We start from the raw sequence: 25,730 nt of genomic DNA on the forward strand, positions 1-25,730 counted from the left end.
AGAACCAGCCACTCCTGAAGGCCTGGCCAGCCACTCGGGGTGCCTACTCAGCTGCTGGGGCTCAGGGACCTCCTAATATGAAAGCCCCCTCATGTCTGACCTTATCTTTCACTCCACCCCCTGTACTTCTGCTTCTGCACTGGCCTCTGAACCTAAAGCAGGGGTCATTGACCTTTGTCTGAAAAGGCCCAGACAGAAAACGTTTTAGGCTTTGCAGGCCATTTTCTGTCACAACCACCCAACTCTGTCTTTATGAAAATCAATGGGCATGCCCCTGTGCCAATAAAACTTTATTTGCAAAGTCAGGCAGCCAAGGGCCATGATGCCAATAAAACTTTGTTTACAAAGTCAGGCAGCCATGGGCTGTGATGCCAATAAAACTTTATTTACAAAGTCAGGCAGCCACAGACCATGGTGTGCCAACCCCTGACCTAGAGAACAGCTACTAAAGCTTAACTAGAGCTCAGTGAGGCCTCCTCTCCAGGGCCCTCTCTTGCCCACTGCCCTGCCTTCTTGGCCGATTTGCAGTCTCTGGAAATCGAGTGGCCAGATTTAACAAAAATATAGAATGCCCAGTAACATTTGTATTTGAAAGAAACAATCCTTTTTGTTCTTTTTTTTTTTTTTTGGTGGGGTGGCGGGGATAAGCCTATCTCATGCAAAATCTGGAACATACTTATACTAAAATGCATTTGTTTGTCTGAAATTGAAACAGAACCAAGTATCCTGTTTTCTTTTATCTGGCAGCCTATTTGGCAGTAATGAGGTTCAATTCATTCCATGGAGACCCTGACTTCTCGCTCCTGGCTCAGGAGCAAAGCCTCTCCAGAGCCCATGACTCATATAAAGCCTTGATCAAAGGACAAGAAGAGTCACATCTAAAATGCTGATAATGAATTCATTTATTCATTGACCAAGCCAGAGCCAGAGTCAGGATTCACCCTCATCTGGCCAGTTCCAGAGACACAAAGCCAGGACATGCCCTGGGAAGGCTGCCTGGCCACATCTGTGTCCATAGCCCCGGCACACAAGCAGCCTCACGACCCCTGCTCCTTCCACACCTCCAAATACAAAGTGCAGGAAGGAATGAGTCAGTGGAGGCTCCCATGCTGGAGCAGAGCTGCCGGGGGCGCCATACGGGGTCCCCAGAGTTTTAGTGGGACTGGGTTGAAGGCCTGTCCACACCTCACCTGTTTACAATTGTCCCAACACTAATTTTGGAAACAAGCACAAGCTCTTGTTAGAAGAAAGACAGAAAGAGAACAGAGAAAGAGGGATGAAGGGCAGGGGAGGGGACGGGAAGGAGAGAGGAAATGAGAAAGCGTAAGAACACTGGGCCGTCAGGGGCACCTCACTCATGCATCCTGTGTACTTAGGTAGCTATATATTGAATTAGTTAGCTATTGCTGCATAACAAACTACCACAAACACAGCAGTGTAAACACCCCCAACCCCACCTATGAGCTCACAGTTCCACTGGTGAGAAGACTGGCTGGATTCTCTGCTCAGGGTCATCTCACTGGGCTGACATCAAGGCATTGGTGGGGCTGTGCCTCCTGGAGATCTTGGGGAAGAATCTGTTTCCAAGCTCATTCAGGTTGTCAGCAGAATCCAGTTCCTTGTGGCTGTAGGACAGAGGTGCCACCTCCTTGACTGGAAGCCCTCCTTCATCTTCAAGCCAGCCACGATTCTGTGTTGATCCTTCTTAAGTTTCAGATCTCTCAGGCCACCACCCTCACCCTCCTGCCTGCATCTCTATCTCCTCTTCCACCTCTGCACCCAAGGACTCCTGTGATGACACTGGATCCACTGGGAATAATTGAGGATGATCTCCCTATGGAAGGGTCAATGGATTAGAAATATTCCCTACCTCTGCCAAGTCCCCTTTGCTGTGTGGGGTTATGTATTAAGGGGTGTGGTTTCACATCCTGCTCACAGCTCTGGGGACAGGGGTGGAATCTGCCTGGGATCCCACCTTCTTACTCACACAGCCTGGATGCACACACTGGGAGGGCGGTGGAGCACCAGGCGGACCCAGCCACCATTCCCTGGAAGTGACTTTGCAGACAGCTCAGGTGTGCAATGGAAGGGCCTCTACCCTGGGTTCTGGTCCACAGGAAACAGCTGCCTGGGAGCCTCCTGAGGACTTTATGCCACATAGTGTGGTCCCAGGATCCCCAGGCTGAGAATTTGCCCATCTATCTAGAAGCAAAACACAGGGTCTTGAAAAGAAATAGGAAATATCCACATGTCATGTGGGCAAAGTGTATGCAAAACCAGTCTTCCATCACTGTAATGCATCCAACATGAAAGTACCTGGCTGTGTCTGGCTCCGTATTCATGACTGTGGCCCTTCAGGGCTCCTGGCAGAATGGTTGTTTCATTTTTGTCTGATATGCTTGGCGCTCCGTCATGGTGCAGTGATTTGGGGTCCAATAACTTCAGTGACATTTGGTGGCAATAAAGTCCAGCTCTACAGGGCCCAAGTGACTCCCGACCGCTCCCTCCTCCCAGTCCATTCTTGAGCACTTCACAACAATCCTAGACAATAATACACACCCCGGGGAGACGCCAGCCTCCTTACTTTACATGTGTGCATTACGACATGATTCACAAGCAGCTCCGTGAGTCTCAAACATGACTGTGCCCAGGCTGATAGGAGCCCCGGGATGGTGGGTGAGGGTCTGCAGGGCCCTGTGAGATCAGGAGAACAGTGTGCCTCACAGCTCTCCTTTTTGAAAGTCTGCTCCTACTGCAGTGCCTGAGAGCAGTGGGGACACCTGCACACCAGTTCCTTGGCTAAACCACGACAATAAAAGCAGGCTCTGACCAGCTTCCTCGTGAAGCGTCTTGTTTCCATTAATTACATTTTCTGGTTACCCAGGGATTCCATTTTGCTCAGTCTCTGGATTTACAAAAGCAGGAAAAATAATGGGCGTATACCTTTCAGATTAAAAGCAGGGCTAACAAGGTTTCCACGTCAACACGTCCACATCATTTGATGAATGGGGATATGGCAGTCACAGGACTGGAAGAGGTGTGTGGGGAAGAATTGCCAGAGCTGGTGGGTGCATTTGCTCCTGGTGGTGCATTTCCTCCTGGTGGTGCTCAGGAAAACTGAGCTGTCCGGGGCCTGTGGCTCTGTACCTTTGAGATAGAAAGACCACAGTGCCCTGGGCTCTAAGTGGGCTGGGGACAAAGGGAGGTAATGGATGCAGTGCACATGCCATAGCATCACATCCTCCTGACAACCAGCTGCTGCCATTCTTTTTTTTTTTTTTTTTTGAGACAGAGTCTCGCTCTGTTGCCCAGGCTGGAGTGCAGTGGCACAATCTCAGCTCATTGCAACCTCCTCCTCCCAGGTCCAAACAATTCTCTTGCCTCAGCCTCCCTAGTAGCTGGGATTGCAGGCGCCTGCCACCATGCCCGGCTATTTTTTGCATTTTTGGTAGAGACAGGGTTTTACCATGTTGGCCAGGCTGGTCTTGAACTTCTGACCTCAAGTGATCTTCCCACCTCGACCTCCCAAAGAGCTGGGACTACAAGCATGAGCTACCGCGCCTGGCCTGTGATGCAGACTCTAAAAGACCAACACATGTGCCTATTACAGTCACCTATGTGGAAAAATGATGAGACGACACAGGATAACAGCTGAAATGACTTGCATGATAGCACATCCCTTAGAAGGGCCTTGAAGAGCCACAGCCATGAATATGGAGCCCAGGCACAGGTACTGACAACTTGGGTCCATTACAGTGATGGAAGACTTTGTTTTTACATGCTTTCCAAGAAACAGAAATGTCTGTTGTCATTTGCTCTGTTCCCTCTCCTCCGGAAGGGAAAGGGAAGAACATTCTGGAACACTCTGGAAAACTGTGTTGCAGTTAATTTGCTTACTTTCACCCATTTTCCTGAGCAAGCTGTCCAGTGCATTCTTGGGATAGGAAACTGGAGACCAATGAGGCTGGGCGATGAGACCTGCACTCGTCATGGCTCGACAACCTGGGCACTGGAGTGGGGAAACCAGGCAGTTTGCAGGGAGCCAGCAGCAGCCTAGGCAGCATGCTTCCATGCCAGCAAGAACGCTGCTTCCAGTGAAAAGTGACAGGCTCACAAACCAGGTCACCGCCAGGGAAGCTCCCAGTTCACTGTACATGGGTGGGTCACAAGTTCCTTGTTACTGTGGGTCAGGGCTGGTGTCATACTAAAAGGATCAATGTCGACTCGGGTATTTTTCAGTAGATCACATGGCTCAGCTCTGAGGTCCAGGAAGAGGGGAAAGGAAAAGGCACCAAGAATAAGATTCATCCTGGGGCAATCGCTTTAATCCATTCCCAAAATGGTTCATAATTCCTCTTTAGTGCAGAGCTGATAAAAAGTGTTGCTTCTCACTGAGCCTCCTCCCTGGGGATGTGTGCGGAGTAAAGACAGACCGGCTGCCTCAGGCCCAGCACTGTGAACAAGGTGCACAGGCATAGCGAGGCCTGTCTGCAGTCTAGGATGAGATGGGGAAGGAGCCTGCATTGGCTCTGTTGCTGGGCAGCCACCCGTAAATGGTAGGGGGTCACCATCCTTCCAGCCCTGTGCAGGGCTGAGTGACATCCCCGTTTTTCAGATGAGAAAACTGAGGCTCAGAAAAACCATGGGAACTTCCAAAGATCACACAAGTGCTGCAGCAGTGCCGTAACTAGGCAATTGTGGATAAAGCCCATGTCCAAGAAGTGTTGATGCTTAGGTATGTCCCTCAAAGGATCAAAAACAGGGACCGAAACAGACACCTGTACATGTATGTTCACAGCAGCAATGTTCACAGCAGCCAAAAGGTGGAAACAACCCAAATGTCCATCAGTGGATGAACAGGCAAATAGCACATAGCCTATCCGTAGTGTGGCATAGAATTCATCATAAAAAGGAGTGAAGTACTGATGCACGCTACAATGTGGGTGAACTAAAAAACGTTATGGTAAGTGAAAGAAGCCAGACACAAAAGGTTACATATTGTATGATGTGGTTTGGCTGTGTCCCCATCCAAATCTCACCTTGAATTGTAATAATCCCCACAATCAAGGGCGGGACCAGGTAGAGGTAATTGGATCATGGACGCGGTTTCCCTCATGCTGTTTTCGTGATAGTGAGTGAGTGCTCATGAGATCTGATGGTTTTATAAGCGCCTGGAATTTCCCCTGCTTGCACTCACTTCATCCTCCTGCCCTGTGAAAGTGCCTGCTTCTCCTTTGCCTTCCGCCATGATTGTAAGTTTGCTGAGGCCTCCCCAGCCATGCAGAACTGTGAGTCAATTAAACCTCTTCCTTTATAAATTACCCAGTCTCGGGCACTTCTTCATAGCAGTATAAAAATGTATTAATTGTATGATCTCATTTATATAAAATGTCCAAAACAGGCCAAACTGAAGACACAGGAAGTAGGTAAGTGGTTTCCAGAGGGACGGGGAGTGACTGCTAAAAGATATGGAGTTTCCTTTTAGGGTGATGAAAAGGTCTTGGAACTAAAGAATGGTGGTGGTTGCACAACACTGTGAATACACTAAATGTCACTGAAGTTTACACTTTAAAATGGCTAATTTTATGTTATGTGAATTTCACTTCAATTTTAAAAGCTAGCTAAAAAATGTTGGCTGAGTCTGAGGCCCTCCTGTTGTCTGAATCTGGGTCCCTCTCATTGACTGACTCTGACTACCTCCTGTAAATTTCAAATATGCCCTGTGGCAACTGACATAAATTCTACCTACTTGTGACTCACTGGGAACACCAGAATTCCTACATAAGGAATTGTCATGGACTTCAGTCTCTCACTGAAAATAAGGGAGGGAAAATAAAAGGCAGGCAGAGCCCGGCAAGAAAGCCTGGACAGTGAAGGCTCCATCCCGTGGACACTAACCCTGGATGTGCCCCGTCTCCCAGGCAGGGGACCCCGGCTCCAGGACATGCACAACCTGCAGAAATAGAGATGGATGAGCCCCACACTCCCCAGGAATCCCCGTCCCAGGACTGAGCCACCAGAGCCTGAGTTACGGGCACACTCCTCTTGGAGTCCTCAGGTACCACTCTGCTGACTTTGTATGACCTTAGGAAACTTGCTTACTCCTGCTCTGCCTCAGTTTACCCATCTGTGAAATAAGGCTAATAATATTTCCTGACCTTGAAGGTCTGCTGAGAGATTTTATTAATTACATTTTTAAACAGCTTTTCAGTTGATGAAGGAAAAAGTGCAGACACGTATTACTTGGGCATTTTAAAGTCAACCGATGCCTCACGCCTACACCCTCACAACACACAGATACCCACAGACACACACACATATGCACACGCACGCACACACAGCACTGCTCTCTAAGCTACTTTAAGAAGAGGGCTTTTAGCTTCAAATACACAGGATTGGCCCCACACAAGGAGGAAGAAAGTTGCCACCCCAATGGCATTTTTTTTTTTTTTTTTTGAGATAGAGTCTCACTCTGTCACCCAGGCTGCAGTGCAGTGGTGCGATCTCAGCTCACTGCAACCTCTGCCTCCCAGGTTCAAGCAATTCTCTTGTCTCAGCCTCTGACTAGCTGGGACTATAGGCATATACCACCACGCCTGGCTAATTTTTGTATTTTTAGTAGAGATGGGGTTTCATCCTATTGGCCAGGCTGGTCTTGAACTCCTGACCTCAAGTTATCCTCCCGCCTCTACCTCCCAAAGCACTGAGATTACAGGCATGAGCAACTGTGCCTGGCTTCACCCTAACGGCATTCTTTAGGGAGGAATCCAACTTCCCCAAACGTCTTCCCCTTCCCACTTGAAACTTCCATGTTCACTCAGTACTGTGGGCTCATCGCCTTGTGTCTCAGGGGCTCTTCCCAAAATTCAAACCCACAGCTTGGGTGGGACGATGACTCCACCCCAAGCAGCAACTGAGTGCGGGTCCAGTTCTCTAAGGAAGAGGTCCCCAACCCTGAGCCATGGACCAGTACCAGCATCTGTTAAGAACTGTTCTCACAGCAGGAGGTGAGCAGTGGGTGAGCCAGCATCACCATCTGAGCTCCGCCTCCTGTCAGATCAGCAGTAGAATTAGATTCTTTCAGGAGCACTAACCCTACTATGAAGCGCGTATGTGAGGGATCTAGGTTGTGCACTCCTTATGAGAATCTAATGCCTGATGATCTGAGGTGGAACAGTTTTATCCAGAAACCATCCACCCCCTCCGTCCCTGGAAAAATTATCTTCCATGAAACTGGTCCCCGGTGTCAAAAAGGTTGGGGACTGCTGTTGTAAGGTGAGAAGGTCCCCACGGAGGGGCAGGGGCAGGCAGCAGGTTGGGGCTGGAAGGGTGGAGAAGCAGCAAGAGACTCAGGAAAGGAAAGCTGGGTGGTCAGGGCCTGTCACACCTTTGTGCCCACATGGTCTAGGCTGGCATTTTCCCTCAGAGTAATTCTGAGTAAAAGCAGAGCATGGGAATCACAGCAACTGACTGCAGACGTGTTTCCCGGGGCCAGGGCAGGTTGTCTTCCCCGCCTGGGGAGTCCTGTGGGACTTCCCTAAGACCACAGCCCCAGAGGGCTGCCTCTCCCTCCCTCTGCTTACCCCAGGGCTCTCCTTCCACAAAACTAAGCTGCTTCACCAGGACACAGAGGCTCCATCCCACGCAGCTCCCATGATTCACGGGCCCCTCTCTGCACCCTCCCGTGATTCACAGGCTCCTCTCCGCACCCCTCTCATGATTCACGGGTCCCTCTCTGTAACCCTCCTGTGATTCATGGGCCCCTCTCTGCACCCTCCCGTGATTCATGGGCCTCTCTCTGCACCCCTCCCGTGATTCATGGGCCCCTCTCTGCACCCTCCCGTGATTCACGGGCCCCTCTCCGCACCCCTCCCGTGATTCACGGGCCCCTCTCCGCATCCTCCCGTGATTCACAGGCCCCTCTCCGCATCCTCCCGTGATTCACGGGCCCCTCTCTGCACCCACCCGTGATTCACGGGCCCCTCTCCGCAACCCTCCCGTGATTCACGGGCCTCTCTCCGCACCCCTCCCGTGATACACGGGCCCCTCTCCGCATCCTCCCGTGATTCACGGGCCCCTCTCCGCATCCTCCCGTGATTCACGGGTCCCTCTCCGTAACCCTCCCGTGATTCACGGGCCCCTCTCTGCATCCCCCCGTGATTCACGGGCCCCTCTCCGCAACCCTCCCGTGATGCACGGGCGCCTCTCCGCACCCCTCCCATGATTCACGGGCCCCTCTCCACATCCTCCCGTGATTCACGGGCCCCTCTCCACACCCCTCCCGTGATTCACAGGCTCCACTCCGCATCCTCCCGTGATTCACGGGCCCCTCTCCACATCCTCCCGTGATTCACGGGCCCCTCTCCACACCCCTCCCGTGATTCACGGGCTCCTCTCCGCATCCTCCCGTGATTCACGGGCCCCTCTCTGCACCCACCCGTGATTCACGGGCCCCTCTCCGCAACCCTCCCGTGATTCACGGGCCTCTCTCCGCACCCCTCCCGTGATACACGGGCCCCTCTCCGCATCCTCCCGTGATTCACGGGCCCCTCTCCGCATCCTCCCGTGATTCACGGGTCCCTCTCCGTAACCCTCCCGTGATTCACGGGCCCCTCTCTGCATCCCCCCGTGATTCACGGGCCCCTCTCCGCAACCCTCCCGTGATTCACGGGCCTCTCTCCGCACCCCTCCCGTGATACACGGGCCCCTCTCCGCATCCTCCCGTGATTCACGGGTCCCTCTCCGTAACCCTCCCGTGATTCACGGGCCCCTCTCTGCACCCACCCGTGATTCACGGGCCCCTCTCCGCAACCCTCCCGTGATTCACGGGCCTCTCTCCGCACCCCTCCCGTGATACACGGGCCCCTCTCCGCATCCTCCCGTGATTCACGGGCCCCTCTCCGCATCCTCCCGTGATTCACGGGTCCCTCTCCGTAACCCTCCCGTGATTCACGGGCCCCTCTCTGCACCCACCCGTGATTCACGGGCCCCTCTCCGCAACCCTCCCGTGATTCACGGGCCTCTCTCCGCACCCCTCCCGTGATACACGGGCCCCTCTCCGCATCCTCCCGTGATTCACGGGCCCCTCTCCGCATCCTCCCGTGATTCACGGGTCCCTCTCCGTAACCCTCCCGTGATTCACGGGCCCCTCTCTGCATCCCCCCGTGATTCACGGGCCCCTCTCCGCAACCCTCCCGTGATGCACGGGCGCCTCTCCGCACCCCTCCCGTGATTCACGGGCCCCTCTCCACATCCTCCCGTGATTCACGGGCCCCTCTCCACACCCCTCCCGTGATTCACGGGCTCCTCTCCGCATCCTCCCGTGATTCACGGGCCCCTCTCTGCACCCACCCGTGATTCACGGGCCCCTCTCCGCAACCCTCCCGTGATTCACGGGCCTCTCTCCGCACCCCTCCCGTGATACACGGGCCCCTCTCCGCATCCTCCCGTGATTCACGGGCCCCTCTCCGCATCCTCCCGTGATTCACGGGTCCCTCTCCGTAACCCTCCCGTGATTCACGGGCCCCTCTCTGCATCCCCCCGTGATTCACGGGCCCCTCTCCGCAACCCTCCCGTGATGCACGGGCGCCTCTCCGCACCCCTCCCATGATTCACGGGCCCCTCTCCACATCCTCCCGTGATTCACGGGCCCCTCTCCACACCCCTCCCGTGATTCACGGGCTCCTCTCCGCATCCTCCCGTGATTCACGGGCCCCTCTCCGCATCCTCCCGTGATTCACGGGTCCCTCTCTGCACCCCTCCTGTGATTCACGGGCCCCTCTTTGTGCCCTCCCGTGATTCATCGGCCCTTCTCTACAACCTTCCCATGATTCAAGGGCCCCTCTCCGCACCCCTCCTGTGAGTCACGGGCCCCCTCTCTGCACCCCTCACTCCCCAGGGTCTGTCATTCCCTTTCCATTTGAACGTACAGGGGCAGAGAGCATGACACTTTCCCTGGGACCTTGGCCCTGGATGGCTCCAGTCCTGGGGCCTGCTGGCCTTTCCAGTCTCCTCCAAGCACCCACCCAACATACACCTTCCTCTCCAGCTTCACAGAGCCAACTCCTAAGGGCTGACCCAAATACACCTGCCCCGCCCTCCTCCTGGGTGGGCTGGAGGAGCCTCAGTGGGCTATTTCACTGCGGTGTGCCTCCATATCCCCATCTGCAAAGCACACCCACCACCAGTGCTCAGTAAACGGCAGCCACCCCATTCCCTCTGCCTGGCTGTCCCTTCCTCCTCAGGCCAATGGGCTTCCTTCCTCTCATCCTCTGAGAAGGGGGTCAAATGCTGCTACCCCCAGGAAACCTTCCCCATCTCCTTCTTCCTCTTGGCTCCTGCAATTCCATTTGCTCCTCTGTCCTCTCTTCCACTTGGAGTTCCTGTAGGACCAGGAGAGGGGTCTTTTCATCCCTGTGCCCAGCACAGCACCCAGCATGTGGTGGCCACTCATCCATGTCTGCTGCATGAAAGTGTCTGGATGTCAGGCCCATAGGCAGCCTGTCCCAGGACAAACCTCAGTGCCTGCCATACCTGTCACGCTGCCTGGCTCTCACCTGGGGCCAGCAGACTCTCGGGGGACCACTTGCGTGGCTGGTGCCACAAAACCCCAGCCCAGTGCTCCCCAGGGACCATCAGGGTGAGAGCCTGAGAAACAGATGCTGTTGGAGTGAGTGCGGCGGCTCAGGTCTTCCCAGAGCATCAGGCTTCTGTGCAGAGAATCAAATCAGCCTGAAAAATGCTGAAGGAAGAAGGAACCTGGGGCTGTGAGTGTTCAAAGAGACCCTCCAGGGTAGTAATGGGCAGTAAATTAGCTCAATACTGGGGTTTAATCAAGAGTCTCCAAAATGCCCCTGGAAGCCTGCACAGTGTAATGCCACAGCATTCAGGAGACCTAGGCGCCTAATGGGGCCATTCCATCAACATTTTCTGGGATTTTGAAATGCAGTGTCATAAAAATAAACATGCTTACTCTTGTCTCGCATAATTGGCTCCCTAAAGAATCCTTGCCTTCTGAAAGCCACCGTGTCCCTCAGCAGGAAGCACAGCTTTTTTCAGCATCTGGGTACAGTCTTGAATTTTCTCTTGACAAAAAAGAGGGGGGTGGGGGCGTTGACTGAAAACCGGCTCTCATGGGGCTTTTTCTGCATTTTACCACACTCCTTTCCAAGCCAGAGAGCACAATCCTCAGCTGGTCCTGGGGCGGAGGCTTCTGCCACAACGGCTGGCATCGTGGTTCGGATAGGTTCCTTGCTAACACGCCAAATACAATGACCCTGCCTAGTAACTGAATCTTTTCAAAAAAATATATATATATATATCTTAGCTGCATGCCTAGGAAGTCTACCGGTGCCATCCGTGGGTGATTGCTTCACCCTTGCCTAAGATGGCTCTCTGCAACCATTTGGGAAATTGAATCCACAGCAGGATGCTGATTTCTGTCTGATCAGGGCTGTAGTCAGCCTGGGAGGGTGGTTACGGGACTCTGTCATCGAGTCATTCAGATGCTCTGAGTAGAGGCGTGCTGAGTTATTCAGATGCTCCAAGTAGAAGCAAATCAGAGCCAGACAGATGCCACCAAAGAGCAGCCCAGGAAATAAGCAAAATCGCCAGCTCTCTCCTGGGCCATTCTTTCTTCACCTGTGTAAAGATGACACCCCGGCAGAAGGGCATGACCACGGCCCCCCAGCTGATGGTGGGGATCAGCTGGTGAGAGGCAGTCCCTGCTGCGGTCTAAGCAGGGCTGACCCTTGGGCCCAACCGCCTGGACAGGCTGCTGCTGTCACCTGGGAACTGCACCACCACTGTCCCCCTACCAGGCTCAGAACGCTTGAAGCTCCAGGCATGTCCTTTTCACCTCCATACCATGGACATCCATGTGTGTTCTGTGTGGTGCCAGGCAGCAAGGAAATTGGCCCTGGATGCTGGGCTCAAATCCCATACTTGGCTGCCTGCCCCAGCCTTGTGGATGCTGTATTCCTTAAATACATGCAATCCAATGTGTTCTTCTAGACTAGGAAGAACAGGATGTAACGGTTCAGAGGCCAGATGCTGGAGCTGAGTGCCTGGGTTTGAGTCCGGGCTCTGCTATTTACTTGCTGTGTGTCCTGGGGAAATTCATTCAGATTCTCTGTGCCTTCTCTGCAAACAGGAGATCCTTACAGTGCTCCTACCATAGCAATGTAGGAATGAGTTAAGATGCGGCCCAGGCATAGAACAGTGCCTGCTACATAGTAAGTGTCATGCAACTGTTCACTGATATGTTGTATACACAGGCCTCAGTGAAGGTGTTTATGAAGAAGAACCTGTGGCTATGAACAAGCCCTGCACTCAGGCCTCCTGAAAAGGGCAGTTCTGCAGCACTGGAGTCACTCTTCTTCCATCACATGTCCCATACAGACATGGCAAACAGTCTATAGGCACTTTTCTTGCTCTAAATCCCCAGAAGAACTCAGAATCCTTCTCTACACAGAGCTCAAAGAAGCAACTACTGAAGAGTCCACACCGGTTGCCAGAGTTGAGATCTTTTCCCCACCCCTAGGTCTGGGGAGTCTCTGCTCCGAACACCAGCTAACAACTTGGCAGCTAACTACAAAGACCCTCTGGAGCCAGTTGAGCCGAGACCCTCATCCACACTCACTGGGGCTAGCACAAGAGGGATGCCAGGAGCTCCTCCAGGGGCCACCCTCCTCCCACCTGCAGCCTGAATTTGAGGTGCCTGGGCGCCATGGGTTCGCTGTCATCTACCCCAGGATGGGAAATGTTCTCTTCAATGTTCTCTTCATTTCTCCCTCTTATGCAGTAAGGTTCTTCCAAGTCTGTGGCTGGTGCCGAACAATCCCCATCATGGAATTCCTGGAATCCATGGCCTGCTTGAGGGCTGCCCCTTCTGTGAGTGGCAGCATCTAACACCCACCAAGACCTGTGCTTTCTGGGGGTGCTTTCCACAGTCTGCCCTGTGCCTACGACCCTGGCCCTGCCTCAGCCATCAAACATGATGCCTGGCTGGGTGCAGAGGCTCATGCCTGGAATCCCAGCACTCTGGGAGGCTGAGGTGGGATGATCGCTTGAGCTCAGGCATTTGAGACCAGCCTGGGCAACACAGCAAGACCTAACCTATTCAAAGTATAAACAAATAAATAAGATAAAAACAAAATGATGCCCTTCAGCCCTCACTAGATGATGCTCCATAAGGACGGTTTCCCCAAACTGGCCCCACTGCCCCCCTGGAAAGGGGGAAGCACAGCTGCCTCCCTTACATTCCCTGGAAGCCCCCTGGAGCCCACACTTTCCACACGCAGGGGAGTAGGCATGGTTTGGGTTCTTCAAGAGACCACTGACCCTCTCCCCTCCACCTCCGGGCATCTGACCAGATAGGAGTCCTTCTAATGAGTCCAAATATTCCCCTTTACACCAAGGCAGAATGGAAATGCCCGTTCTCCTCTATCTAACCAAAACACAGTGGCAGAATGCACTCGACACTCAATAAATGCTTGTTGAATGAGAAATGTTCGAATCAACAATGGCTTGTGTGTAGGGAGTTCTCTTTAGAACAAAAGGGAGGAGCCTATCCCAACCCAGAGCTGGACTGCCGGCACCTAGCCCGGCACACTTTCCATCCATCTAATGACACATAAGGGGCTTCTTGCAGCCCCACCGAGCATTGACGTCTGTGGTTATAAAGTATACCGTGGAGGCAAGAGAAATGAAAACAACATCCATCCCGAGGCAGGCACACACAGTTTATGGCAATGCTGTTCCCCAAGCCCCAAGATGCCGACAACCCAACAGTGCATCAACAGATGAACCAGTAAGCCAACGGGATGTCTGAAAATCGGGATACCATTCAGGAACAAAAAGGGGATGAAGTGGCAAGCTACTGCATAGACACACCTCAGAACATGACACTAAACAAGCCAGACAAAAATGACCACACGCCAGATGATTCCATTTACAGGAATAGCGAGGATGGGCAAGTCCATCAAGGCCAAATCAGAGGAGTGGTCATCAAAGGCTGGAGGCAGGAATGGGGATTGCTACAAACAGCAAAAGGGATCTTATCAGGGGTGAAGCAACCGTGCTGAAACTGGACCATGGCAATAGTTGTGCAACTCGGCCAATTTCCTAAAAATCAATGAACCATATACTTTAAATGGGTAAATTTCATTGCATGTAAACTGTACTTCAAAAAAAATGCACACACACACACACAAATATATAAAGGGCAATTCCTTTTACTCAGACTTCTTATGCTAAACCTAACTTTCTCAATGTGATCATTCATTGATTTCCACAGTTTTTAATTTCAAGAAAGCTCTCAATAGAGGCCTCCTTGGATTTGGTGACATATTTATTTTTAATTATTAAATAGATTGAATAGCAGTATCTGTGTCACAGATAGGTTTTCATCTCCCCATGATGTTTCATTAATTCTGTGCTGCAAAATAATTTTTCATTTGACCATAAACCTTTTACTTAAAATCATGGGTGCCAGAGAAACTAGTGATTTCAGAGTCAGCTGAACACACGGCTAAATCCATGAAGTGCTGACTTGGCATCACAGCAGCTGGGTTCTTCTTGTTTTATTTTTTGTTGTTGTTGTTTGAAAATTTTGTTTTGTGTTTCCCAAAAGGGCAATCTGTAACTTAATAAAGTGAGTAAGAAGTAAATTTTGTATAAGACAAGAAAGCCACAGAGGTCAGCATAAGGAGCATGAATGGACCTTCGAGTCCTGGAAACCTGGGTTCAAATCCCACCTCTCCCATGAGCTAGCTGTGTGACCTTAAGCAAATTACCTAACCTCTCTGTGCTCCAGTTTTTCTCCTGTGTGAAATGGGAGCAATAATACCTGCCTTGCAGGGCCACCATGAGGGTAGAGTGGGACAATGCAGAATGGCTGAACAGTTTAGCACCGTTGGATCAGATCACTTAGCACAAAGCCTGCCTTAGGAAAAGCCTAGCAGTATTATAGTATTAGTTCTAGCACCTCCCATCTGGATGTGAAAAGAGAGAGAAAGAGTATCAGGTGTAGGTCACGAGATCTCAGAAGTTCACAGACAAATCTGACAGAGCTGCCCATTGTATCTCCCAGTTTCATTCAATAAGCCCTGATAGAGCACCCCAACCCCCAGTTCTTTTATCATAAAGCCCCAAATGAGGTGATAAGAGGAAAGCCACAAACCAATGTCTGACTTCTCAAACTTGAAGCTCATGTTTCCCTGATCTAGAAACAGGAAACCAGCTGTTTTTGTGTTTGACTTAAAACCCTCAGAATATGGTCTTGAAGCCTATAAGCCAGGGTAGAAAAGTGGGGCTGACCCCAAAAAGCTGCTCCATCTTCAGAGTTGACCTAATTTACATAAAGATGTGGACAGATCTTCTTATCCAATAATTATGCATGAAGTCATTTATTACTGTCACCGATGATAGATCTCATAACATTAGCAACACCACACGTTCATATGCTGCTGAATTTTTCGTTCTAAAATATGTGGTAGAGACACAACTGAGCAAGTTTTGTAAAACAATTTTTTTACTCCTTTCCCCATTTCCACATCACCTCTGACTGCTGTTAAATACAAATACACGACCCCTAAAAAAGCTAAATACTCACATACACACATGTGTGCCCACGCTCGCCAGTCAGATCAGTTAGGCACTAATCTCTGACAGATTAGTAGAGAATGTTAGTTTGTTTCTTTTAATTAAACCTTTTCTTTTAACTGTGGAATTGCAGGCATTGTAAGACATCATACAGAGAGACCCTGTGCACCCCTCACCAAGATTCCCCCAGTGGTAACATTTGCAAAACGACAGTACAATAATATAACAGGATTGTGACACGGATATAGTCAAGATAGAGAATGTTTCCATCACAAAACGGAGGCCTGATGTTGCCCTTTTGTAACCACACCCTCTTTCCTTTTGTTCCCCACCCCTTCTCTGACCCCTGGCAACTACTAATCTGCAGTAGTAGTATGAGTATTGTACCACGTCTATAATTTTGTCATTTTGATGCAGGGCAGGCATGCCCCGAAGTGGGGCTTAGACCATGAGGGTTCTTGGCTTTGACCAGAAAATAATTCAAGGGCAAGCCTGTGGTAGAAGAAAAACAGCTTTATTGAGGAGGTGTTCCAGCTCTGGTGGTGTTACCGGTCCGGCAGTGTGACAACTCCGTGTCTGCCACTGCAGAACAGGGCTGCCCCATAGGCAGTGTGCTGAGAGTAGCAGCTCAGGGCAGCTTTGCAGTTGTATTTATACCTACTTTTAATTCCATGGAGCTTAAGGGGCAGTTGATGCAGAAATTTCTAGGGAAGGGGTAGTGATTTTTGGGTCATCAGGTCATCGCCATGGAAAGGGCAGTAACTCCTGGGTGTTGCCCTGGCAATGGTAAACTGACATGGCACACTGATGGGCATGTCTTATAGAATGGTGCTTCCATCCTGTCCCTGTTTTAGCTAGTCCTCAATTTGGTCCACAGTCTGAGTCCCACCTCCAGAGTCCAGTCCCATCTCCTACCTCAATTTCAATGCTATGAAATCATCATATAGTAAGTAACCTTTTGGGATTGACCCAGGAGTAGCCAGTCCTCCTCTCTCCTCCTGGTGCCTGATCTTATCCCAGCTCTGAGGTGGATGTACTTGGGGACACCCCCTAAGGTCCACCGGAGGTCTGACATGGATACCCTCCAGCCTGACGCTCTATTCAAGGCAGATTAACTGAGAGTTAATCTGAATTATGTAACCACCACCACTCCCTGCTCCGAGGCCTCATGACTCACCAGCCCCTTTGAATTCCTGGAAGGGGTCTCAGAGGAAGAAAGAATGGAGTCAACCGTACCACGTTTGCCTGCTCTGGCCCCAGAAAGCCCCTGCTCCTGTCTCCTCCTTGTGTCTGATTGGCATCGGGCAGGAGAAACCCTCTCAAGCCAGACTTCAAATGTAAAATCTAGATCAAGGATATATTTGGCTTTCCAAGCTAATCTTTACATCAGTTTGGTCTCTACTGACTTGTAACCCTTTGAAGAAAACTTGGCAACTGTGTATTTAAAACAGATGACTCTTACATAACCCCAGAGAGGAGCCCCTGGGCTCTTGAAGGCTCAGCTGTTTGCAATCCAGTCAGGTTTTTGTGTTTACCTACTTCATTGTAACACAGGGTCATGCTCCAGGTACCCTGTGGCTTTCCCACAAAAAGCTCAGGGAAATGCAGAACCCAGGAGCACACAGGGCCCCACCTGCCAAACACCCTGTTAGTGTGTGGGTCAGAGGGACTGGGGCTGCGGAAGTGGAGACTGGGTTGGGGTCCAGAAGCACCTCCAGCGACCCCCACTAGAAAGACGCAGGTGCATGCCTTGGAGAAGCCGGCGCTGCTCTGCCTCCAGGGACCCAGAGACAGCTGTCCCCGGCAGGCAGGCATGGGGCTGTCTCCATTCCTGAGCTGCGTTGCCCTGCTGCCCTCTCCAATGCGTGGAAGAAAAGGAAGCAGGTGATCAAAGTAAATAAACAACAGGGACAGACTGAGAGGAGTCTGCCATCAGCTCTTCTACTTGGACAGTGTATCCCCAAGGTGGGGGTGAGCGTGAAAGCGGGGTATGTACCGATGTTGCCCAAAGATTTGAGCTGCCTCCTAAATTTGCAATTTAGTCAAGCATAATTGTCCCCAAGGAGTAGCACAGCCACTGACACTAGATGGATTCCAGTTGCAATCAATTTAGTAGCAGCAGCTGGAAATCGGCACGAGCCAGGATTCACCGGGAGCGCAATGTTTGTGGACGGAGCGTTTGACTTCATCCGCTAAAGCTGGGCTGCACAGCCCCAGCTGCCTGGGGACTCTACAGCGAGGATGGTGACAGCCAAGCCAATGGATCCCTGCCATGAGGCCCAGACATGGTACAGCGCGCACTGAGAGGGCTTGGGGAACTGTGAATTATGTCAACACACACACCCAGGGCCTCCCAAACAAAAGGGGCCCCAGAACCTCAGAGCGGGAGAACAGATGGGATGGCCGCAGGGACATGAGCTGGGAATGAGCTCGTGGCACTCTGCTAGGGATCACAGTCCTGAGTGCAACCCAGCAAACGTATTAGGTGGATGCTCGGAGCCCCTGAGGAAGCCACAGCATCTGAGGTCTGCAGCCTGGGAAGCGACTCACAACCAGGAAGCCAACTCCAAACTCTGGGCTGCTTGCTGAGTACGCGCCCCCTCCACGGGTGAGCTCTGGCAGGGCTTGTCAAGCCACTGGGTCTCCTTCCATGGCTCCCTGTCTCGCAGCTGATGGAAAGTATCTTTGGAGCTTTGCTACAACTATTAAATACCACCGCAAAAGACACGAAAGCCGCTCAATAAGTCTCAATCTGCTTCTCCCTCTTGGGGGGAAAAGAAAAAAAAAAAGCTCCACATACAGCTCAGTTCCAACACAGAAGTAAATAACCAAGCCCAGACTTCGTCTCTGGGGCTGGAACTAAGAGAGCCCACCCCACCCCCACCCCCTGCCCAGCAAGTTACACTGCACTTCTCCCATGGTGGAGCAAGCCAGGCCTTCTGCCACCCCAGCTGGAGGCTCAGTGTCTACCTGTCCTAACCAGGCTCCAAGCTTGGCAGCAAGACGCCCGGTGCTCACCTAGGGAGCCATGGAGTGGCTTGCAAGCAAAGGTGAAGGGCTGTCTTGAAAGAAAAAGTGCATTTCCAGACCTTGAACTTGCAACCCTTTGGCTCAGAGTCCCCAGGTGCCCATTGTGATGCAAAACCACCCAGACCCTCTGGGTACAGGCCTCTTTCTCTGGCCAGGAGACAGCAGTAACAAGACAGAGCTCTCCCATCAGGATCCCAAATAGGTGACAGCTCGTCCTTAAAGGCACACTTACAGAAAATCTCCTGTGCTAACATCGAGGGGGGAAAAACAAAAGGTCAAACTTCAAAGGAACCAACAGAACTATTTCCTAAAGCAAAATCCCAAGATCCGGCTTGAGGATGCTTGAGAGGAAGTGTTTTAGTAAATTTCAAACCAAAAGAGTGGCTTCTTTCCGAGATATTTGCTCTTCTCTCCCTTTATCAAAATGTACTCATCTTTTAATCTAGCAACTTAGCAATAAAAAAAAAAATGTCTGTTCAAATAAGTTGCCATCAGGAATCAAGTGGCAGATGGCAGCTCAGGAAGCAGGTCGGAGCTGAAGACCAGCCACTGGCCAGGGTGGGGACCCGTCTGGTCATTCACAAGGCCTTGGAAGGTCTTGCTGAGACATGGGACAGTCCGGGGCAGAGCAGGGGATGGCAGGCCTCCAGGGCACCTGGATCAGGGTCATTCCTGCAAAGCTGTCCTCGCTCCATTTTGCCGACATCCCAGGAAGGTCCAAGCCTAAAGCTTATCTAGCCCAAGCACACTTATCGATTCAGGCCCGGCCAATATCCAACACCCAACACAATAGGCTCCATGATTAACCTTTGAAGCCCACAGCAAGATCGGCCACTGCGAGAAGGGATGCTAATAATAACATCTGACAATGTTCACTAGATGTGTTACACAGTATTCACCTCTGGGAGCAGAATCGGCTCATAAATCAAGGGTCGCTAGAAAACACTTGGCGTCCCAGTCCCCTTCCAATTTCTCAAAATCAGGACACGCACTAGATCCTCCCTCCCTTCGCCTCACTCCCCCCACAGCTTCATCCCGGAGTGGGGGCGGCTCAAGCAGCCGGCTAACAACTACTGGCCTTTTCGTCCCCAACGCGGGAGCGCAGTGCATCCCAGTGGACAAACTCGAGAACCGCACGCTGCTCTCCACCTCCACCTCTGTCCTCCCCGCTCGCAGTTCCAACCCGGGACCCAAATGCGCGAGCTCGGTGAATGCCCCGGCAGGAGGGCGAGGGCTCAGAGGCAGCCTGCCCAGCAAAAAGGACAGCTGGGCTCTGGTGGGCCCTGGGCCACCCCAGGCAGAAGCTAGAGAAGCCCGAGAACCCCGGCGGGCTGGCAAAGTTTGCCGAGAAGGGTCTTTCTGGACACCCCCACCACGGGCTCTAGGCTCGAACCCCCTGTTCCATCTGGTCCTGGAGTCCCAGACACAGAGAAGCCCCGGGCGCGCCGGCGGGCGTATGTGCGTGTGTGTTTACAGGGGGGGTGGCCGCTGGCGCTCCCCAAGAACCCCAGCTCCCCCGCCCCAGCTGCCCGCCAGCTGTGGGCGCCCGTCGGGCCCGGAGGTCACCCGCAAACAGTTGGGTCGGCGGCTGGGAGCCTGGGAGGCCCCTGCTCAGCCCGGGGGCCCCGAGAAAGGAGAAGGAGGGGGCGGAGTGGCTGTTTGGCTCTGGTTTCCTCCAACTCCACCTGCAAAGCTCTCGCTGGGAGCCCGGAGCTTTAGCTTTCCCCGGCAGCCCCGGCCCCCGCGCCCGCCGCGCCCAGCGGCCGGCGGCTCGCCCCGGGCCCCGGGGAGGAGGCGCGCCGGGGCAGCCGGCCAGGACACTGCGCTGCTGGCGCCTGGAGCTGCGGGCGCGCCCGGCCGGCCCCACTGCCCGGGTTGCTGGGGCGGGCGCCGCTGCCCGGACCCCGGACGCGCGGAGCCCTGGAGACCCGGCCGCTCCCCGCCGGGGCCCCGGCGCTCCAGGCTCCGGGATCCCGGCGGGCGCCCCTTTCCGGCTCCCGGTGCACCTCTTGATCGCTTGAGGGAAGCGAAGAGGGGTCCCTTGATTTGCAACATAGAGGAAAGCGCCGCTTCCGCCCAGCCCGGCACCCACGCGCCCACACGCACCCGGCGCCGGCCGAGTCGCTCACCTGAGTCCTAAAAGCTGTTGAATCCACATGGTCACGTTTCGGGGAGCGGGGCCTCAGACCTGGCTCGCCCGGGCCATCTGCGCGGCGCCCGCGACCGCTCGCTTCCGTCCCGCGGCGCCGGTCTCCGGCTCTCGGTCCGCCGCCTCCCGCCGCCCGCCGGCCGCGGGGCGCACAGCGAGTCAGAGCGCGGCCGCGCGGGGCTCCATGCCGGCCGGCGCGCCGCCGCCGTTGGGGCGCATGGCTCAGGCTGGGCGGCCCGCGGGGGCGCACATCCTCCGGCCCGGGCGCGGGGCTCGCGGCCCCCTCCGCGGGCGGCACAGCGAAGGCTGCGGCGAGGCGGGGCGTGTTCCGGCGCTGTCGCCGCGCAGCAAAGGGCTGGGGAGCCGCGGCTTCGCCCTCCGGGGCGGCGAGGAGGGAGGCCGGCGGCGCTGCCGCTCACGGTGCGTGTCTCCCGGCGCGCGGCTCTTGCCTCCAGCCGGAGCTCCGCGCCGATGGGGCGGCGCTGCTTAGGGTTTGGGGCGACACGACGAGGGCGGACGCGGGTCCCCTCCGCGCGTCCCCTCCGCGCTGCCGGGTCGGGGGGCTCTGCCAGAGGCTTTGCCGCCGATCGGCGCCACTCAAGTTGCCCGGGGGCTCCGTCTGAGCTCTCGCTCTGCAGACGGCCGCGGCCCGGAGGCTGGCAGGAGGCGGGCACGGGAGGCGCGCGGGGCGAGGGCGCCGTGGAGCGCGGGGCGTGGGGACGCGCGCGGGGATCCCGGGGCCCCGCCGCCCGCGCCCACCGCGCCCGCCGCAGAGCCGCCCGCGCTGCTCAGCCGCCTCCCTCCTCGCGTCTGCCTCTCCGCGCGCTCGCCCCCGCCTCCCGGAGCCGGTCCCAACTCCGCCCGCCCGGGCCGGCTCACGTCACCCGCCTTCCCCGCCCCTCGAACGGGAGCTTGAGCCCCCGGCCGGGCCCCGGCTCCTGCTCGCCGCCCCACCTTGCGGGGGCCGGGGTCGCCGCGGGTTGGGCGGGGGGAGCGCTGTGCCCAGCAAGGGCGACAGCGCAGGCTGGGCCTCCTTCAGCCCCCTTCCCCATCCCCGGTCGCGTCCCGGTCCCCACCTTGCGAAAGGCTAGAGAGAGGCCGCAGGCTCCGATTGGACCGCCGGGCGCCGCCGGATGGTGTTGCCAGGGTAACCGGATGGCATGCGAAGCCGTTCGAGGTTCCGACCCGGTTACGGGGGCGCGCAGTGGACCCGGAGAGCCACTTTGGGGAGGGGGCGGCCGCGAAGAAGGACTGGGTAGGGGCGCATGGAGCGGGGGCTGCGCGAAAAGTTTCCTGGGGCGGAGCTGAGCCACGCGGGCCGCGCGGGAGCGTCTGTCCGAGGGTCCCCTATGAGGGACTCCCCTGCTCGGCTGCGCAGGCTTCTGCGTTGATGAAGTCACCGAGTTCGGGGTCGGAACTTCAGCGCTTCTGCCCCGAACCCAGCGAAGCCCGGTCCTGTGCCCCCGATTACCCAACCGTCCCTCATCGCCCAGCGCAGCTGCTGCCTGGCCAGGCCCTTGCTCCAGAGGACTCACTGGAAAGTTCCAGGGGATCTGGGCCTCCCAGACTCTCCACTGGCGTTTCACTGCTCCCTTCCCATGCCAGGACTCCTCTGTGCCTACCTGGTTAGTCTGTATTTGCAAAAAACAAACAAAAACAAAAACAACAACAACAAAAATGGGGGGGCACTTAAAGGAGGACAGACACTGGGTGGGGACCTTTCACTGAGAGAAGTGACATGGGGCGGAATCCTCTGCAGACCCGCTGACGCCTTGAGAAACCACGACAAAGCCCTGCTTTTAATCCTCCACAGGCTGAGGGCAGTGCAGAATCCGGGCCTTGGAAAGGACACTGGTGCCACCCTTCACCGGGGAAAGGTGCAAGGGGCGGGGGATATACCATGCCGTGCCTTCGCTCTGGGCTCTGTGCAGGTGCTTGACCCAGGCCAGCTCTGGAATCGCCCCGGCCATGCGAGAGCCGTGGGGGGGTGGGGGAGGCGGGAAGCACTTCACAGGTGAGGCCTCCCTGGGTGGGGCAGCCAGCGAGGGGGTGGAAGGGCAGAGCCAGGAGGACCATGGCTTGGGGCTCAGTCTCCCAGGAGGACCATAGCTTGGGACTTAAGTCCCCCAAGCAGCTCTTTCACCCCCAGGCCTCCAGGATCTTTGCCACCGGTCTTGAGGAGCCAGGCACTGGATTGGACTCTGCCCAGGCAGGAGGATGAAGACAGTGACCCCCACCAAGACTCCCGAGAGAGGGCCAGAGGCAGGGAGGTGTGGTGGCAGGAGCGCCAGCCTTGCCGTGGCTGGACCAGGGGCCAGCGCTTGCTAACTCGGGGTCCTGGCCGAGTTGTGTGGCCTCTCCGACCCTCGATCTCCTCATCTGTAAGATGGGTCCCACAGCCCCTCCCCGGGCAGGTGTTTGCAGGGCTCCGTGAGAAGGCCTCACACACGGTGTGGCTATGGTGATCTGTGAGCCGGTCAGAGGACCAGAGAGGCAGCAGGGTGACTCAGCAGTTTCTCTGCCAGGCCGCCCCTGGGTCATCGTCCCCTAGAGCCTCTCCCTGAGAGGTGTGAGGGAGCGGATCCCATTAAGAGGCGAAGGAGGCAGGGAGGTCCTGGAACCAGCGGGGCCCATGGCGGCCGGCAGGGAAGGAGGCGCTCGCAGTGCTGCCACCTAGCGGGATGAGGAGGCGGTGCTGCACCAGGGAGGCCCTTCCTGCAACCGGAGTGGGCCCGGAGGAGGCCGGCTTCGCAGACTGGGAGCCAGGAGGGCAGGGAGGGGCTCCGGACCGGACCGTGTCGGCTCCAGGAACCCGTTGGGCAGCCTTGTGGACACCTGCTGACCTCTCTCAGAATGGCTTCTAAGTGCATAGATGAAAAAGCCCAGGTTTATTAGGAAACCAATTCTATGCAAATGCATTATCAAAAGAGTAATAAAAACAAATGTCTGATATAGCCGTATATATTTTTTATTAATACACTTAGTAATCAATTCACAGATCCTAAGTTACCTTCCTTTTGAAGTCCAGATATGCAGCAATAATATCCTGAGGTATCTGCAGCCATGGCAATGTCATATGAAAATGCCAGTGCTTTCTATGTTTGACGGTCACAGGCACCGAGCTCTGCCACCGACATTTATAATGAAAGGAAATGCCAAGTTTCAGTTAGGGTTAAATAAAGATGCCAGTTTTCCCCCATCCGAGTTGAAAGACCCTTTGGATTCTATCCAAGGAACCTGGGAATCTCTGGGCAAAGAAAATAGTAGAAGGAAGTGTTTTCTGAAAACCGAGATGGGAACAAGCCCTGCAGAAGTCTCCAGGCGAAGTCAGAGCCTTAAGACCACAGCTGCTGCCCCGGGTGAGTGAGGACCTCTTCAGTCTGTGGGGAGGGAGGATGCCCTCTGCCCTCACCCAGGCTTAAAATTATGATTTGGGACCAGGGTACATTGATTTCCTTTTTCTCTAGGGTAACTCAGGTCCACCTCTCTCCAAAAAGAGCAATCCACCTATTATTATTATTATCATTATTATTATTATTACTATTATTGAGATGGAGTCTCACTCTGTCTCACTCTGTCACCTGGGCTGGAGTGCAATGGCATGATCTCAGCTCACTGCAACCTCTGCCTCCCAGGTTCAAGCGTTTCTCCTGTCTCAGCCTCCCGAGTAGCTGGGATTACAGGTGTGCACCACCACGCCCGGCTAATTTTTGTATTTTTAATAAAGACGAGGTTTCACCATGTTGGTGAGGCTGGTCTCGAACTCCTGACCTCAGGTTATCCACCCACCTTGGCCTCCCAAAGTGCTGGGATTATAGGCCTGAGCCACCACGCCCAGCCTATTATTATTATTTCCATGACAAAATCATTGTCTTTTTACAGACTGTAAAACGACAAAACCTTAACTTGTATTTCAGCATTTCTAGAACTGGTTTTCTATACTTCGATGGCTCTCATATTTCTAACTGGTTCATTTTTCTTCCCTTGGGGATTGGGAAGCTGTGTGTATGTCACTCCCACCCAAGACACACACACACACACACACACACACACACACACCCCTCCCAGCTTCGGCAATACAAGAGGGAACTGTTCAGATGTCCATGCTGTGGAAAGTTCTTCCGGTCACCCTGCTAATTCTGGCCCTTTCTCCCCGCTGGGGAAGTCCACAGCCTGGAACCCTGGGGAACCCCTGCGGTCTCCTCACCTAGTCCCCTCCCCTATTTTCCCAACAAAGGAGCCAGCAGGCCCCCACAGGAGGTCCTCTTTGAAGCTCTCTGAGGCCATTTATCTAATGGCCTTCACAGACTTGACTATTTTTAAAACCCATCCAAAGCCAAATTGAACTGCCATTGTTCATTTTTCTCCCAAGGAGGTAAATGTGTCTTAACCATGACATTTGATTAAGTAGCTAAGTTTGTGATTTTAAATGGAAGGGAAAATGCTGATTAAAATTATTATAAGTTTCTTGAAAGCATTCACAGGAGTATCTTCCCTGACTCTCCTATCTTCCTGGCTACCTCCCTCCCAATAAAACTTGCAGGAAGCTCATGGTTGTCAGGGGCAGGGGGAGTGACGCAAAGTTGCTTTTCCTTCTCAGGGAGGTTATATGCTGGAGATTTGTGGTTTCCTCCCCCTGGCACCTGAGCTGTTTCCTGGGTGAGGCTGCACACAGCTGCACTACATGCACCAGCTGAGCACAAGGCAGAGACCAAGCCTTGGGGCAGAGGTGGGAGCCAAGAAGCTGTACTCCCACCAACAAAATGACTCACAGGACAATCATCCTGCAGCCCAGCACCGGCCGGCAAGAGAAAATGCCAGGTCTGAACTGCCTGTTAAAGTGTACCACGGGTACATCAGAGAGAGAAGGATGAGATTCCTGGGCTTGCTCTGAGCAAGTGATAGCCTCCGGGTGCAGATGGAAAGAGGGCCACCTAAGAATTTGATC

At 54.1% G+C, this 25,730-nt stretch overlaps 1 protein-coding gene across 2 annotated transcripts in view; it reads right to left on the reverse strand.

The window, feature by feature from the left end:
- The window catches only part of AJAP1 (adherens junctions associated protein 1), a 139,006-nt gene extending 117,090 nt beyond the window's left edge, over positions 1–21,916 (reverse strand). The window contains exon 1 of one of the 2 annotated variants that reach the window (XM_055261627.2): positions 21,859–21,916. Coding sequence is in view for 1 of the 2 variants with exons in the window: in XM_055261624.2 (XP_055117599.1) it covers positions 20,763–20,791 (29 nt within the window). In the remaining variant the exon portion in view is untranslated. Of the gene's footprint in view, positions 1–20,762; positions 20,892–21,858 lie in introns of those variants that run through there. The other variant, XM_055261624.2, reaches the window with a different exon arrangement.
- Between the last annotated feature and the right edge of the window lie 3,814 nt (positions 21,917–25,730).

This window comes from Symphalangus syndactylus, chromosome 22 (genome assembly GCF_028878055.3).
Source record: "Symphalangus syndactylus isolate Jambi chromosome 22, NHGRI_mSymSyn1-v2.1_pri, whole genome shotgun sequence".
Lineage (NCBI taxonomy): Eukaryota > Metazoa > Chordata > Mammalia > Primates > Hylobatidae > Symphalangus > Symphalangus syndactylus.